The following is a 15,646-nucleotide window of genomic DNA, read 5'->3' as shown; positions in this document are numbered from 1 at the left end:
CTTGGACTGATGTTGCTGCATCGCATTCAAATGGAAAACTCTTTCAAACAGACAGGATTTAAATAAAATTTTAAAAAATAACAATTGATAGAAAACATTTTAATATACAAGAGTTTCAAACAACGGATGGAATAAAAACAATACGTACCACAAACAATCCGTTTCATGGTGGACAAATTAAGAGACGTTCTGCACAGAACCAGTGAACCCCTGAACCTTATTTCATATCAAAGATCTCCAGATTTAAAACACTTTTTATAGGAAAAATGCTAAAAGATTGGCTCCTTTGAAAGTTATACATTTTAATACACAACACTTTGCAGCATAATTTAAAATAATCACAACGCTGAACAGATGTTTCTTGCGATACCTGTACAACACCGGATCTCTTCAAGCCTGGTTTCTGTTTTGTTTTTATAGAAAAGCAATCCTGAACGAGAGATTGTGCCAAACTGCTGGTGGAGCATATTAAAAACGCTGTGAGATACGAGGCGAGGTGCTAGTCCTGTGCTTAAAAAATATTTTCAGTTGTTTAATGCTGTAAAACAAATGAATAAAATGTCCAGGAGGAATGATGCGCTTGGAAATCGCCACTACGCAGGAGGAGGATGTGTGTACTTGAGCATTTTTGTTTTGGTGAAAGGACTGGGTGGAAGAGCAGAACTGGCTCGGAGAGGAGGATTGGTCGTTTTCTCCATCGTTCCAACACTGATGCGGTTGAGGAATGCAGGAAAGGAAAAACAATCCAGTATCTGCTCAGCGGGATTAAAAACAAGTGCATGGTGGCGTCAGAGGTCAGTGCTTGTTGTTGGTTTCTTCTTGCGAAGAGTTGGAGATGCCATTCTGAGTCTGCGAGGAACCCGAGCCCAGGCCGTAGAGCCGCCCGCAGTATTTAGCGTCGTCAATGTTGTCTTCAAAGAATAGCTGCAAACAAAATGGAAACGTGTACCTTTAAAAAAAAACAACCCACATGTACACTACCATTCAAAAGTTTGGAGTCACCCAGACAATTTAGTGTTTTCCATGAAAAGTCACACTTTTATTTACCACCATAAGTTGTAAAATGAATAGAAAATATAGTCGAGACATTTTTCTGGCCATTTTGAGCATTTAATCGACCCCACAAATGTGATGCTCCAGAAACTCAATCTGCTCAAAGGAAGGTCAGTTTTATAGCTTCTCTAAAGAGCTCAACTGTTTTCAGCTGTGCTAACATGATTGTACAAGGGTTTTCTAATCATCCATTAGCCTTCTGAGGCAATGAGCAAACACATTGTACCATTAGAACACTGGAGTGAGAGTTGCTGGAAATGGGCCTCTATACACCTATGGAGATATTGCACCAAAAACCAGACATTTGCAGCTAGAATAGTCATTTACCACATTAGCAATGTATAGAGTGGATTTCTGATTAGTTTAAAGTGATCTTCATTGAAAAGAACAGTGCTTTTCTTTCAAAAATAAGGACATTTCAAAGTGACCCCAAACTTTTGAACGGTAGTGTATGTATTTATTCTCTCCACATTCACTGGATATGAGCAATCACGCACTCTGATTGGCTACTCTACTACTAGGATATCAGCTCATATACCTTGAGTAGAGAAAAACAAAATGGCGGAGCGGGTTGCTGAACCAACCGAGGACGAAATAAAAACTCTCCTCGAAAACAAAACCACAAAAATAAATAAATAAATAAATAAATAAATAAATAAAAACCCACCCAAGAAAAATACGGAATTAAAGTACAGTAAGCCCTCAGTATTCGCGGGGGTTAGGGACCGAACATGGCCGCGAATAAGCCAAAATCGCGAATACTTGTAACCCCCCCCCCGTAGTGACGAGCCACTGCCGCAAAAGTCTTCCCTTCCTTTAGCATATTGAGAAGTCCTACCTTCTCCTGCAGCGTCATTACCTTCTTCTGGCGCTTAGGTTCCTTGGCAGGAGCCTTAGAAGATGCAGAGTGTTTAGGAGCCATTGTAGGGCGTAAAAATTATTCAAAAATACCAAGAACGCACAACACGTGAACAAGTCTGAACTACGGGAACCGTGAGACTGTACTGTACAATGCGCTCATTTGTATCAGCCAATGAGCAGCAGCCCGCCATTCAAACTTCAGCCAATAGCGAGCGAGCATTCGGCTCCGAGAATGTAGCAGTGCGCAAACGTTTGCAGTGCGTAAACGTTCGATATGTTCGCCGCAAGTGACCGCGAATCGCTGAGATTTCCGCGAATGTATAGGAGATATGTTCTATATAAAATCCCGCGAATATGTGAATTTGCAAATACTGAACCGCGAATAGGCGGGGGTCTACTGTATTTGATGGTAAGAATACCCCCCCAAGAATTATTATAGCATTTTTCCTCAAAGTGCTCCTGTCATTTCACCGGTCTGTTTACATTAAGTGGAAATGATTTTGTCAGATGTTTTGTATAAAAAAGTTTTTATTTATCGAATTTACAAAAAATAAAAATGCTCCGTTTCTCAAAATCCAGTGAATGTGGATAGAATAAAACAGTTATTCCACTCAATCTTGGTGCTACGCGCCTCGTCAGCTATCAGCTCATCTACGACTCGATTTCGTGGAACAACTTAATTATTATCCACCGTTATTTTTATTGTATCAATCATGCCTTGTTCCACTTCCCATAAACTTAGCGAAGAGGGGAAAAAAAAAAAATTTCTGAGGTCCGAATACAAAATATGTGTCTCTTGTTGTTTTCAGTGCCTTTTTGTCACTATATGATTGTGCAATATATTCAATATAACATTTCATTTTTCAGAGGCCACAATGGGGGGCAGGTTTGTTGTCACAAAGAAATAACCCCACCCCCAACTACTGAATATTCATATTCAAGAAAACCAGAAATGTCTCATTTGGGTTTATTCACTCCCCTTTTTAACAAACGCTGAGAGCTCATATTGAGAAACATTTTATTTCTGCAACTCGGTGTACTTTACAACAGGCTGAACAGCAGTAAACGTTATAAAATACACAACTGGAATTTTGGTGACAGATAAAATAAATAAATAAAAACAAACAACCATCGTCAGCTATCAGCTCACGTACAACTCGATTTCGTGGAATAACTTACAACCCTGATTCCAAAAAAGTTGGGACAAAGTACAAATTGTAAATAAAAACGGAATGCAATGATGTGGAAGTTTCAAAATTCCATATTTTATTCAGAATAGAACATAGATGACATATCAAATGTTTAAACTGAGAAAATGTATCATTTAAAGAGAAAAATTAGGTGATTTTAAATTTCATGACAACAACACATCTCAAAGTTGGGACAAGGCCATGTTTCCCACTGTGAGACATCCCCTTTTCTCTTTACAACAGTCTGTAAACGTCTGGGGACTGAGGAGACAAGTTGCTCAAGTTTAGGGATAGGAATGTTAACCCATTCTTGTCTAATGTAGGATTCTAGTTGCTCAACTGTCTTAGGTCTTTTTTGTTGTATCTTCCGTTTTATGATGCGCCAAATGTTTTCTATGGGTGAAAGATCTGGACTGCAGGCTGGCCAGTTCAGTACCCGGACCCTTCTTCTACGCAGCCATGATGCTGTAATTGATGCAGTATGTGGTTTGGCATTGTCATGTTGGAAAATGCAAGGTCTTCCCTGAAAGAGACGTCGTCTGGATGGGAGCATATGTTGCTCTAGAACCTGGATATACCTTTCAGCATTGATGGTGTCTTTCCAGATGTGTAAGCTGCCCATGCCACACGCACTAATGCAACCCCGTACCATCAGAGATGCAGGCTTCTGAACTGAGCGCCGATAACAACTCGGGTCGTCCTTCTCCTCTTTAGTCCGAATGACACAGCGTCCCTGATTTCCATAAAGAACTTCAAATTTTGATTCGTCTGACCACAGAACAGTTTTCCACTTTGCCACAGTCCATTTTAAATGAGCCTTGGCCCAGAGAAGACGTCTGCGCTTCTGGATCGTGTTTAGATACGGCTTCTTCTTTGAACTATAGAGTTTTAGCTGGCAACGGCGGATGGCACGGTGAATTGTGTTCACAGATAATGTTCTCTGGAAATATTCCTGAGCCCATTTTGTGATTTCCAATACAGAAGCATGCCTGTATGTGATGCAGTGCCGTCTAAGGGCCCGAAGATCACGGGCACCCAGTATGGTTTTCCGGCCTTGACCCTTACGCACAGAGATTCTTCCAGATTCTCTGAATCTTTTGATGATATTATGCACTGTAGATGATGATATGTTCAAACTCTTTGCAATTTTACACTGTCGAACTCCTTTCTGATATTGCTCCACTATTTGTCGGTGCAGAATTAGGGGGATTGGTGATCCTCTTCCCATCTTTACTTCTGAGAGCCGCTGCCACTCCAAGATGCTCTTTTTATACCCAGTCATGTTAATGACCTATTGCCAATTGACCTAATGAGTTGCAATTTGGTCCTCCAGCTGTTCCTTTTTTGTACCTTTAACTTTTCCAGCCTCTTATTGCCCCTGTCCCAACTTTTTTGAGAGGTGTTGCTGTCATGAAATTTCAAATGAGCCAATATTTGGCATGAAATTTCAAAATGTCTCACTTTCGACATTTGATATGTTGTCTATGTTCTATTGTGAATACAATATCAGTTTTTGAGATTTGTAAATTATTGCAGTCCGTTTTTATTTACAATTTGTACTTTGTCCCAACTTTTTTGGAATCGGGGTTGTAATTATACACACGATCCGAACATGACGGTCTTGCTTGTATCTGTATGACTTTATGTATTGTGCTGTGGTCACATGACCAGCTCCCAGGTATTCCTAATAACGTGGACGGTGAGTGTACGTGGATTAAAATTCACCCATCAGGGAAAAATTACGGAACTTATTGAAAGTAATGCGTGTTGTGTGCATCAACATGGCAAGAAACTCACATTTCACACACAACAACGATATACAGTGTTGAGTTTTGGGAAAGTTTGATATTTATTTTCGTTACCTCTTTCATCCTGAAGAAGGCCATTCCAGTCAGCAGCGAGTCCGAGCCGGCCTGATGCTGCCTCCCGATCCTTTTCAGCTCCAGCTGGTCTGCGACTTCCTGAAGTCCACCCTAACACACACATGTCTCATTATCCTTGTGAAGACCTTCCACAGACATAATTATTATTGTAGTTAATTAATGCTGTGCTGCACCTCAACCTAACCTCAGTAATGAAAAGGAAACTTTATGGCTCTTGTGTTAAAAAAAAAAAAAAAACCGCAATTTCCTTGTGGGGACCATCCAAATGTCTCCACAAGGTTGAAATTGTCAGATTTTACCATCCTTGTGGGGACATTTGGTCCTCAGTAGTGTACACACACACACAAATCATCACTACTGAGACTCACAGCATCTGATCACAAACAACTGAAGGAATAATCTTTAAATAAAGAAATTAGTGAGTAAATAAACAAGTCTGTCACTTTCCCCTCCCAGGATTTTTGAGAACTTGGGGGGGGGGGGGGGGGGGGGGTGAGAGAGAGAGACCTACTTTACGTTATACACTACCGTTCAAAAGTTTGGGGTCACTTTGAAATGTCCTTATTTTTGAAAGAAAAGCACTGTTCTTTTCAATGAAGATCACTTTAAACTAATCAGAAATCCACTCTATACATTGCTAATGTGGTAAATGACTATTCTAGCTGCAAATGTCTGGTTTTTGGTGCAATATCTACAACCCCGATTCCAAAAAAGTTGGGACAAAGTACAAATTGTAAATGAAAACGAAATACAATAATTTACAAATCTCAAAAACTGATATTGTATTCACAATAGAACATAGACAACATATCAAATGTCGAAAGTGAGACATTTTGAAATTTCATGCCAAATATTGGCTCATTTGAAATTTCATGACAGCAACACATCTCAAAAAAGTTGGGACGGGGCAATAAGAGGCTGGAAAAGTTAAAGGTACAAAAAAGGAACAGCTGGAGGACCAAATTGCAACTCATTAGGTCAATCGGCAATAGGTCATTAACATGACTGGGTATAAAAAGAGCATCTTGGAGTGGCAGCGGGTCTCAGAAGTAAAGATGGGAAGAGGATCACCAATCCCCCTAATTCTGCACCGACAAATAGTGGAGCAATATCAGAAAGGAGTTCGACAGTGTAAAATTGCAAAGAGTTTGAACAGATCATCATCTACAGTGCATAATATCATCAAAAGATTCAGAGAATCTGGAAGAATCTCTGTGCGTAAGGGTCAAGGCCGGAAAACCATACCGGGTGCCCGTGATCTTCGGGCCCTTAGACGGCACTGCATCACATACAGGCATGCTTCTGTATTGGAAATCACAAAATGGGCTCAGGAATATTTCCAGAGAACATTATCTGTGAACACAATTCACCGTACCATCCGCCGTTGCCAGCTAAAACTCTATAGTTCAAAGAAGAAGCCGTATCTAAACATGATCCAGAAGCGCAGACGTCTTCTCTGGGCCAAGGCTCATTTAAAATGGACTGTGGCAAAGTGGAAAACTGTTCTGTGGTCAGACGAATCAAAATTTGAAGTTCTTTATGGAAATCAGGGACGCCGTGTCATTCGGACTAAAGAGGAGAAGGACGACCCAAGTTGTTATCAGCGCTCAGTTCAGAAGCCTGCATCTCTGATGGTATGGGGCTGCATTAGTGCGTGTGGAATGGGCAGCTTACACATCTGGAAAGACACCATCAATGCTGAAAGGTATATCCAGGTTCTAGAGCAACATATGCTCCCGTCCAGACGACGTCTCTTTCAGGGAAGACCTTGCATTTTCCAACATGACAATGCCAAACCACATCCTGCATCAAATACAGCATCATGGCTGCGTAGAAGAAGGGTCCGGGTACTGAACTGGCCAGCCTGCAGTCCAGATCTTTCACCCATAGAAAACATTTGGCGCATCATAAAACGGAAGATACGACAAAAAAGACCTAAGACAGTTGAGCAACTAGAATCCTACATTAGACAAGAATGGGTTAACATTCCTATCCCTAAACTTGAGCAACTTGTCTCCTCAGTCCCCAGACGTTTACAGACTGTTGTAAAGAGAAAAGGGGATGTCTCACAGTGGGAAACATGGCCTTGTCCCAACTTTGAGATGTGTTGTTGTCATGAAATTTAAAATCACCTAATTTTTCTCTTTAAATGATACATTTTCTCAGTTTAAACATTTGATATGTCATCTATGTTCAATTCTGAATAAAATATGGAATTTTGAAACTTCAACATCATTGCATTCCGTTTTTATTTACAATTTGTACTTTGTCCCAACTTTTTTGGAATCGGGGTTGTACATAGGTGTATAGAGGCCCATTTCCAGCAACTCTCACTCTTTAATGGTTCACATTGTTCTAATGGTACAATGTGTTTGCTCATTGCCTCAGAAGGCTAATGGATGATTAGAAAACCCTTGTACAATCATGTTAGCACAGCTGAAAACAGTTGAGCTCTTTAGAGAAGCTATAAAACTGACCTTCCTTTGAGCAGATTGAGTTTCTGGAGCGTCACATTTGTGGGGTCGATTAAATGCTCAAAATGGCCAGAAAAATGTCTCGACTATATTTTCTATTCATTTTACAACTTATGGTGGTAAATAACAGTGTAACTTTTCATGGAAAAAACAAAATTGTCTGGGTGACCCCAAACTTTTGAACGGTAGTGTACATTTCAGCTTTTTCATGAAAATTATGTACAGCGAGTTATAAGTGTCAAAGTTTCAAGAGGCTCTCTTTGCGCTTTTCCGTGCTCTTTACCTTCAGATTTTTGCAGCTCTTCATGAGATATTTCACGTCATAAATGGCAGGAAAGAAAAGGTTCAGGATCTGAAAGAACTCGTGTTCCTCTTCTGGCAGGCGAGCGTCTGTGAGGAGCTTCACCAGATACCCGAAGTCATAACCACTGCACAGAACACACCACAAGATTTATCTGTGAAGATACTCAGTCGTCCAGGTACATAGTAATCTGTGGTTGGTAGAAGAGAGCAACTGGACTTGCTTGAAGATTCTTGAAGACGTTTCGCCTCTCGTCCGAAAGGCTTCCTCAGTTCTGTCTGACTAATAGGGAGTATCCAGTATTTATCCTCTCATGGATCATCATAGAATCCGAATCAGAATGCTGATGGCTGCATTGTAGGCGGCTGATCAAAGATGTCATAGACACCCACCTCTGTTCAGTGATGGTCGTTCCAGGTTGACAAAAATGAACGATCCTCTCTGGCTAAGATGTTTGCCAGTTTTCTGGAAGTCCTCTCATACTCCCACACCAGTCGAAGGGATCTCATCCCAAAGTGCGTAGAAACATATCTGTGACAAATCTCAGTCATCCAGGTACATAGTAATCTGTGGTTGGTAGAAGAGAGCAACCAGACTTGCTTGAAGATTGAAGGTCATTTTTGTCAACCTGGAACGACCATCATTGAACAGAGGTGGGGGTCTAAGACATCTTTGATCAGCCACCTACAATGCAGCCTTCAGCATTCTGATTCTATGATGATCCATGAGAGGATAAATACTGGATACTCTGACAGAACTGAGGAAGCCTTTCAGACGAGGAGGCGAAACGTCTTCAAGAATCTTCAAGCAAGTCCAGTTGCTCTCTTCTACCAACCACAGATTACACCACAAGATTTCAGTTCTCAAACACCAGACGGTGCAGAACAAAAAGGGGTGGAGTCAGATCTGATCCAGCTCATCCTACCAAGGTGGAGTGAAAAGTCCAGGCAGGGAATGGAGTGCGTTTCAGGCTGACATGCTGTCAGGGTTGGAGTTAAGGGGTTAAAAACTTGTAGGAAGAGTTAGATCAGATCCAAATCCAGCTCCACCCCCTGGATGACAGATGCTGGCTTGATTTGAAAGGTTTAGGGTATTTATTTTAAATTTGTTACCTGTGAAAGGAGAGCCATCGCACGTTTTCACACAGAACCAAACCCGAGGTCATGAGGAGCTCTGCGAAGTACAGCGTATCGATCCCTTCTTCCTCGTGCTTCTTGAACTGAAGGCCTGAGTTCTGCAGAAGGTCTATGGAGTCCTGCGAGTACATATCTTCTCTAAAAGGAAAAAAGTTAGCATTAAGACAAAAGTCAAATCCCACAGACACGAGTTTTCTGAAGACGAAATTCAGTGATATGGAAGACTGGATTATTTTTCTTAATAAATAAATGACCAAAAATAATTTCTCATTTCTTTACTTGTTTGAAAATCTGATGTTTTAGATCAGATTTATGCAGAAAAATAGGAAATTCTAAAGGGTTCACAAACTTAAGCACCAGAGTGATGGTTCCTTTGCCTAACTGTGTCTCATCACGCTGATGGTCACCTGATCGTCACGTTAAGAACGTACGTTAAATTGAATTTGAAGTTGAACTGCCAGGTCGTGGTCCCGGGCGGATAGTCGCCGTCTTCGTTCATGAAGGTCAGACCGAGCTGAATAATCTTCAGCAGATCCACATTGCAGCGCAGGAGCTGGTACTGATAGTCCACAGTGCTGCGAAACTCTCCGATGGGTCGAACCACCACGCCGGGGAACTCTGTGTCCTGACAAAGGGCATAAAACTTCATGAGTGAATAGAGGCAGGACGTGCTAGAAGTGCAGCGTGTTGCCTTTAAAGGAGAACTGAAGGCAAATTTATCATCATCAAATTCTATTTCTCATTTTATTAAATATAGGATCGCATTTTTGATAGCCATGTTGTCACTGCTATAGCAAGTTCTGAGTGTAATCAGTCCATATGTCAAAGCGATGGCTGTAAACAAGATTCGTTGAGACCTGTGCGAGACATCGTAGGGCGGAAGTAAAACGTACAGCGGAAATCAAAGTGACCGACATCTGCCAACGTTCCCTGTGTCTGAAATCGCTCACTTGTTCACTACTCCCTATATAGGGAATTACTATATAGAGGACTATACAGTGAGCTCACTGGTAAAACGATAAAGCGCTTTCGAGCACTAGTCCGTCACGCTGGTAATTACGTCATTACTGTCGCACAATTAAAACGTGCCAGATCAGTCGGCTGGTGGGTTTCAAAATAATAAATGCATGCGTGCGTTTTTGCGATAAATCCATATTATACTGAGCGCATTTCACACATTAATCAACACAAAGTACTTGCAGCTTTCAGTTCTGTTTAAATCAAGGCTGAATACTTTCTTTGCCGCTGCTTTTTATTAAATCACATTTGAGACTTTTAATTTGATTCCTTTCAGCGCGACCGCAATGCATGATGGGATATATTGCTTTGGTTAGTCACCATCGTTGTACACTACTTTCCGTGATGCATTGTGGGATACTTTGAGTGCACTATATAGGGTGTGAATAATCCTCACTAAGGTTTCGGACAGCACTACAAAATGGCGTCCTCGCTATATAGTGCCCTAGATAAGTGAGTAGGGAGCGATTTCGGACACAAGGGCTATCAAAAGATGCGCGTGCCCTCTTTCGAATGCTGATGTAATCAAGCCGGAGGTTTTGTTTGTTTTGATAGCAATCAGGAAAGTTTGAAAAAAGTAGGCAGTAATCGTCTGTGTTCGCCATCTAAGATTCCACTTCCTAGTTTGAAACAGTTACGACAATATTGCTGGGTTTCAGTCAGGTGACTTTTCTTAGCAGTTTTACCAGAAGTGAAATAGCTGGTGGTCTAAACGGCTGCTGTAGTGCAAACAACTAGCGATAACTTATCAGAGTTTGCTCGTAATCTAAAAGCCGCTGCTGGCTTTAGATATATTCAGAAGATCGCTATGTGCAATGGAATCGACCCCTACAGTCTGGGAAAGAAGGATTTGTCATACGATCTTGAAAACGACCCTTCAGTCGAGTTCCCCGACATCTCAAACTATCTGGTGTTGCAGACGTCCTTCTACACCGCAAAACAGATGAAAGCGTGGAAGAGTATGGAGGCTCGCGACTTTTTTGTATGTGGCTGGGTAAAGGACCTCGCTATCAAGTCGCTGCCAAATGAATCCTGTATTGTTTTGCACGTGCAAGTATTTTTTTTTTTGTTCATGGCTTTACAACAAAGCGCTGCAAGTTGAAGTGTAAACAAACAACAGTCCGCTTGATTCTCACTTGTGTTGGCTCTTATCTCTCAGCTAAATCATTCACAAAGATCATCAAAAACCCCTTTAAAGACCTGGATCTTAGTTAAACAAGACGGAGAAGTGATCGCGGCGCATTGTAACTGTACGGCTGGGGAAGAATTTTGTTGCGACCTTCATGCATATGGACTTTGTGAGGAGGAAACAAAGAAACAGCTGGGGACTTTAGCGCTTCGTGACTAAAAAAAGTACCGTAAAATAACGACACATAGCAAGAAAAGTACTTGGAAAACACTAAGGACAGAGCTGAGAGGGAAATACAAACCTTTCACCAAGTGATCACTGCAAACTCGAGCATGCTTCGACTCGACTCCCTGCGATTTCAGTCAGAGGTTCAAAAGCCACCTTTCTCGACGTCTTTTTGTGAAATCCTGTGTTCCGTCACCTTTTTATTAGTTCACGAGGAACCCTGAAGAAACTTTTATATCAGTTTCACGGTTTGATCGATTCGAACAACCTAAAACAACGCAAGCGTGAGGCATTTTTCATCTGAGCGATGCACCATCTCCGTACAAACGCTTTGTGGACTGAGCTTTGGTAGACCACCAGCTAAAGTTCTGAATAACTAATGAGACGGATGTGACATCACGTGAAACCCAAGAATATACACTTAGCAACATCATGAGCAGACAACGGAAACAATACGTCATGTTTCAGGAATATAACATGTCTGAAATGTCACTTATTCGATATTATTTTTGTGCACAGATCCGTCATATGAAACCAATATCATCTCCACGATCACGTGATTATACTGAATGTCGTATATTCAGTAGAACAGCACTCACGCGATATTGATTAGTTACAGCATGACTTTGCGATACAAGAACTACAGCTTTGATGAATACTCAATTCTGATTGGTCAGTTATGTTATTCTACAGTCTGTGGATTGATTCCCCCCATACAACTGTTACAGACTGTTGCTCTGGCTCACATCATTCCACTTCACATCAGGCTCCTGCATCACCCTGTCGTGGTTTATTTCACAATAATGTCCGGCTTGCTGTAGCGAATCCCTTACGTATTAAATCATGAACTTCGTACCAAATGGTACGATACAACAAACCATATCGTTACACTGTAGAAGACAAATAAGTACAGTGGTGCTTGAAAGTTTTTGAACCCTTTAGAATTTTCTATATTTCTGCATAAATATGACCTAAAACATCATCAGATTTTCACACAAGTCCTAAAAGTAGATAAAGAGAACCCAGTTAAACAAATGAGACAAAAATATTATATTTAGTCATTTATTTATTGAGGAAAATGATCCAATATTACATGTCTGAGTGGCAAAAGTATGTGAACCTCTAGGATTAGCAGTTAATTTGAAGGTGAAATTAGAGTCAGGTGTTTTCAATCAATGGGATGACAATCAGGTGTGAGTGGGCACCCTGTTTTATTTAAAGAACAGGGATCTATCAAAGTCTGATCTTCACAACACATTTGTGGAAGTGTATCATAGCACGAACAAAGGAGATTTCTGAGGACCTCAGAAAAAGCGTTGTTGATGCTCATCAGGCTGGAAAAGGTTAAAAAACCATCTCTAAAAAGAGTTTGGACTCCACCAATCCACAGTCAGACAGATTGTGTACAAATGGAGGAAATTCAAGACCATCGTTACCCTCCCCAAGAGTAGTCGACCAACAAAGATCACTCCAAGAGCAAGACGTGTAATAGTCGGCGAGGTCACAAAGGACCCCAGGGTAACTTCTAAGCAACTGAAGGCCTCTCTCACATTGGCTAATGTTAATGTTCATGAGTCCACCATCAGGAGAACACTGAACTACAATGGTGTGCATGGCAGGGTTTCAAGGAGAAAGCCACTGCTCTCCAAAAAGAACATTGCTGCTCGTCTGCAGTTTGCTAAAGATCACGTGGACAAGCCAGAAGGCTATTGGAAAAATGTTTTGTGGACGGATGAGACCAAAATAGAACTTTTTGGTTTAAATGAGAAGCGTTATGTTTGGAGAAAGGAAAACACTGCATTCCAGCATAAGAACCTTATCCCATCTGTGAAACATGGTGGTGGTAGTATCATGGTTTGGGCCTGTTTTGCTGTATCTGGGCCAGGACGGCTTGCCATCATTGATGGAGCAATGAATTCTGAATTATACCAGCGAATTCTAAAGGAAAATGTCAGGACATCTGTCCATGAACTGAATCTCAAGAGAAGGTGGGTCATGCAGCAAGACAACGACCCTAAGCACACAAGTCGTTCTACCAAAGAATGGTTAAAGAAGAATAAAGTTAATGTTTTGGAATGGCCAAGTCAAAGTCCTGACCTTAATCCAATGGAAATGTTGTGGAAGGACCTGAAGCGAGCAGTTCATGTGAGGAAACCCACCAACATCCCAGAGTTGAAGCTGTTCTGTACGGATGAACGGGCTAAAATTCCTCCAAGCCGGTGTGCAGGACTGATCAACAGTTACCGGGAACGTTTAGTTGCAGTTATTACTGCACAAGGGGTTCACATACTTTTGCCACTCAATAATATTGGATCGTTTTCCTCAAGTCATATTTATGCAGAAATATAAAAAATTCCAAAGGGTTCACAAGCTTTCAAGCACCACTGTATATCTATAGAGCGATGTATATACCATGGCGATGTAGTTGTAATTCTGAATGATCTGGCGGATTTTTCTCATCTCTTCGTCCACGTTGCTGGCCCAGACCTCACAGATGATCTGACTTGTATCTGCAAGTGCAGCTGGCATCTTCTTTCAGGATGAAGACCAAAGTACAGGAAACTTCACAGAAGGGACAAGCAGGCAGCAGGATAAAGGAGGAACTCTGTAAGCGAGAGAGCACTGGAATTAGACAAGATGATCAGTCAGAGTGGATATGGAACCAGAACCAGAACATCATGAGGAACACCAAACATGCTCCTGAGGCTTCTGACCCCAAAACAAACCCAACTAGTTTAAGTTTTAGCTCCAAAAGACACATCTTCACTATCTGTACATCACAGGAACTCATTCAGGTTGGCACAGTTTGGGAAGTTTTATCAGAATAAATAACAAAATATAATCATAATAATACAGTCATGGCTCTCTTGGAGATCCTGCACGAGCGCTCGGCCCTGCTTTCAGTTCCCTGGCCATGGCTCGATCCCAAATACACTCCAAACAGTGCACTAGATAGGGCGCACCAGCTTTTACTTCACACCGGAAACAGTGCACTAAAAAGGCCACTAGGAAGCCATTTGGGATTCAGCCTCATTCATGAGCAGCTAACGCTAATAACTAGCGCGCTAACTCAACTCGTTCACCCAAACCTGAGCAGTTAGCTAAACTGGCACATTTATACAAACACCAGATTAGCACAGAGTTTTTAAAATTCACGCTTAAATAAATAAAGCTCAGTATTCGTTACCTGGCAAGAGTCCTGTTGTGGTGACGCTTAATAAATAAAAGCTCAGCAGCGTCTGGTTCAATAAAAGCTCAAGTGCTTACTTCCGGGAATGGAGGATTGTGGGAAAAAAATTTTTGTGAGGACTGCTAATGCTAACGCTTAAAAATGAGGCTAATCTTTAATGAGAGGAAATAAACAAATTTGATTTTTTTTAATTAAAACAAATCTACATACACTAAAACTTTTTAACACACTATACATAATGAACAGGACGTGAATTTGTTTAAAAAATGAAACTAATCTTTGAGAGAAAACAAATAAGTGATTTTCCCTCAAATTAAAACATTTTAATACACATTTAGTGAATTTGTTAAAAAATATTTATATTAAAGAATCTTGACTGGTTTGTGTTTATTTGTTCGCTAACTAATTATTTAAAAATATAATATTGATGACAAAGAATCTTTAATGAGAGCCAAAAATGTACAATTTTTAAAATGTAAGCAAAAAAAATTAATAATAAACCATTAAACATTCGTTCATGTACTCTTTTCTTCTAGTGCATCTCAAACAATTAGAATATAATTTAAAAATGTTCATATTTTCCATCAATTTAAGAAAGTGGAAATTTACAATATTCTAGACAGACTCACTGCATGTAAATTAAAATGTTTTGAGCATTTTTCTGTCTTAAGCTTGATCATTTAAAAAAATCTTAAAATATGAGAATGTTTCGTTTGGAGTTTGAGTTAAACAGTATAGGTAAATACTCGGTCTAGTTCAGTCTACACAACCACAATCATGGGGAAGACTGCTGACTCGACAGCTGTCCAGAAGACGATCATCGGCACCCTCCACAAGGAGGATAAGAAGAAGATACAGAAGGTCATTGTTGAAAAGGTTGGCTGGAAAAGGTGCGCAAGCAACAGGGATGAGCGCAGCCTTGAGAGGATTGTCAAGAAAAGTCGATTCAAAAACTTAGGAGAGCTTCGCAAGGACTGGGCTCAGGCTGGTGTCAGTGCATCAAGAGCCACTACACACGGACATCTTCAGGAAAGGGGCTCACATTCCAAATATCAAGCTCCTCCTGAACCAGAGACAACGTCAGAAGCGTCTTACCTGGGCTAAGGAGAGAAAGAACTGGACTGTTGCTCAGTGGTCCAAAGTCCTCTTTTCAGATGAAAGTAAATTTTGCATTTCATTTGGAGATT

At 40.8% G+C, this 15,646-nt stretch overlaps 1 protein-coding gene across 5 annotated transcripts; it reads right to left on the bottom strand.

Moving 5' to 3' along the window:
• Window positions 1–84: 84 nt before the first annotated feature.
• Window positions 85–14,536, bottom strand: cnot8 (CCR4-NOT transcription complex, subunit 8). Of its 5 annotated transcripts, none has more exons than XM_060936497.1 (7): window positions 14,457–14,536; window positions 13,682–13,891; window positions 9,330–9,523; window positions 8,875–9,036; window positions 7,745–7,889; window positions 4,967–5,077; window positions 85–924 (listed from the first exon to the last, which is right to left on the bottom strand). In XM_060936497.1, the coding sequence occupies exons 2-7, from the start codon at window positions 13,796–13,798 to the stop codon at window positions 796–798; spliced, it is 858 nt and encodes a 285-aa protein (XP_060792480.1). In that variant the 5' UTR covers window positions 13,799–13,891; window positions 14,457–14,536; the 3' UTR covers window positions 85–795. The 5 variants fall into 5 exon arrangements, with proteins under 5 accessions (XP_060792480.1, XP_060792478.1, XP_060792482.1 ...); XM_060936495.1 differs by having other exon boundaries at window positions 13,682–13,874; XM_060936499.1 differs by having other exon boundaries at window positions 4,967–5,065; window positions 13,682–13,874.
• Window positions 14,537–15,646: the final 1,110 nt, after the last annotated feature.

Source organism: Neoarius graeffei, chromosome 12 (genome assembly GCF_027579695.1).
Source record: "Neoarius graeffei isolate fNeoGra1 chromosome 12, fNeoGra1.pri, whole genome shotgun sequence".
Lineage (NCBI taxonomy): Eukaryota > Metazoa > Chordata > Actinopteri > Siluriformes > Ariidae > Neoarius > Neoarius graeffei.
The sequence above is the reverse complement of the archived record's forward strand: the minus strand, read 5'-3'. Positions and strand labels throughout refer to the sequence as shown.

What these genes read in the sequence shown, in the direction of transcription:
- cnot8 (XM_060936497.1), bottom strand. Translation starts at nt 13,798, where the DNA reads ATGCCAGCTGCACTTGCAGATACAAGTCAGATCATCTGTGAGGTCTGG. An exon ending in CGATGGCTCTCCTTTCACAG is followed by an intron (nt 7,890 to 8,874) that starts GTAACAAATTTA and finishes TGTTCTGTGCAG; the next exon opens with TGGTTATGACTTCGGGTATC. An exon ending in AGAGCTGCAAAAATCTGAAG is followed by an intron (nt 5,078 to 7,744) that starts GTAAAGAGCACG and finishes TGTGTGTGTTAG; the next exon opens with GGTGGACTTCAGGAAGTCGC.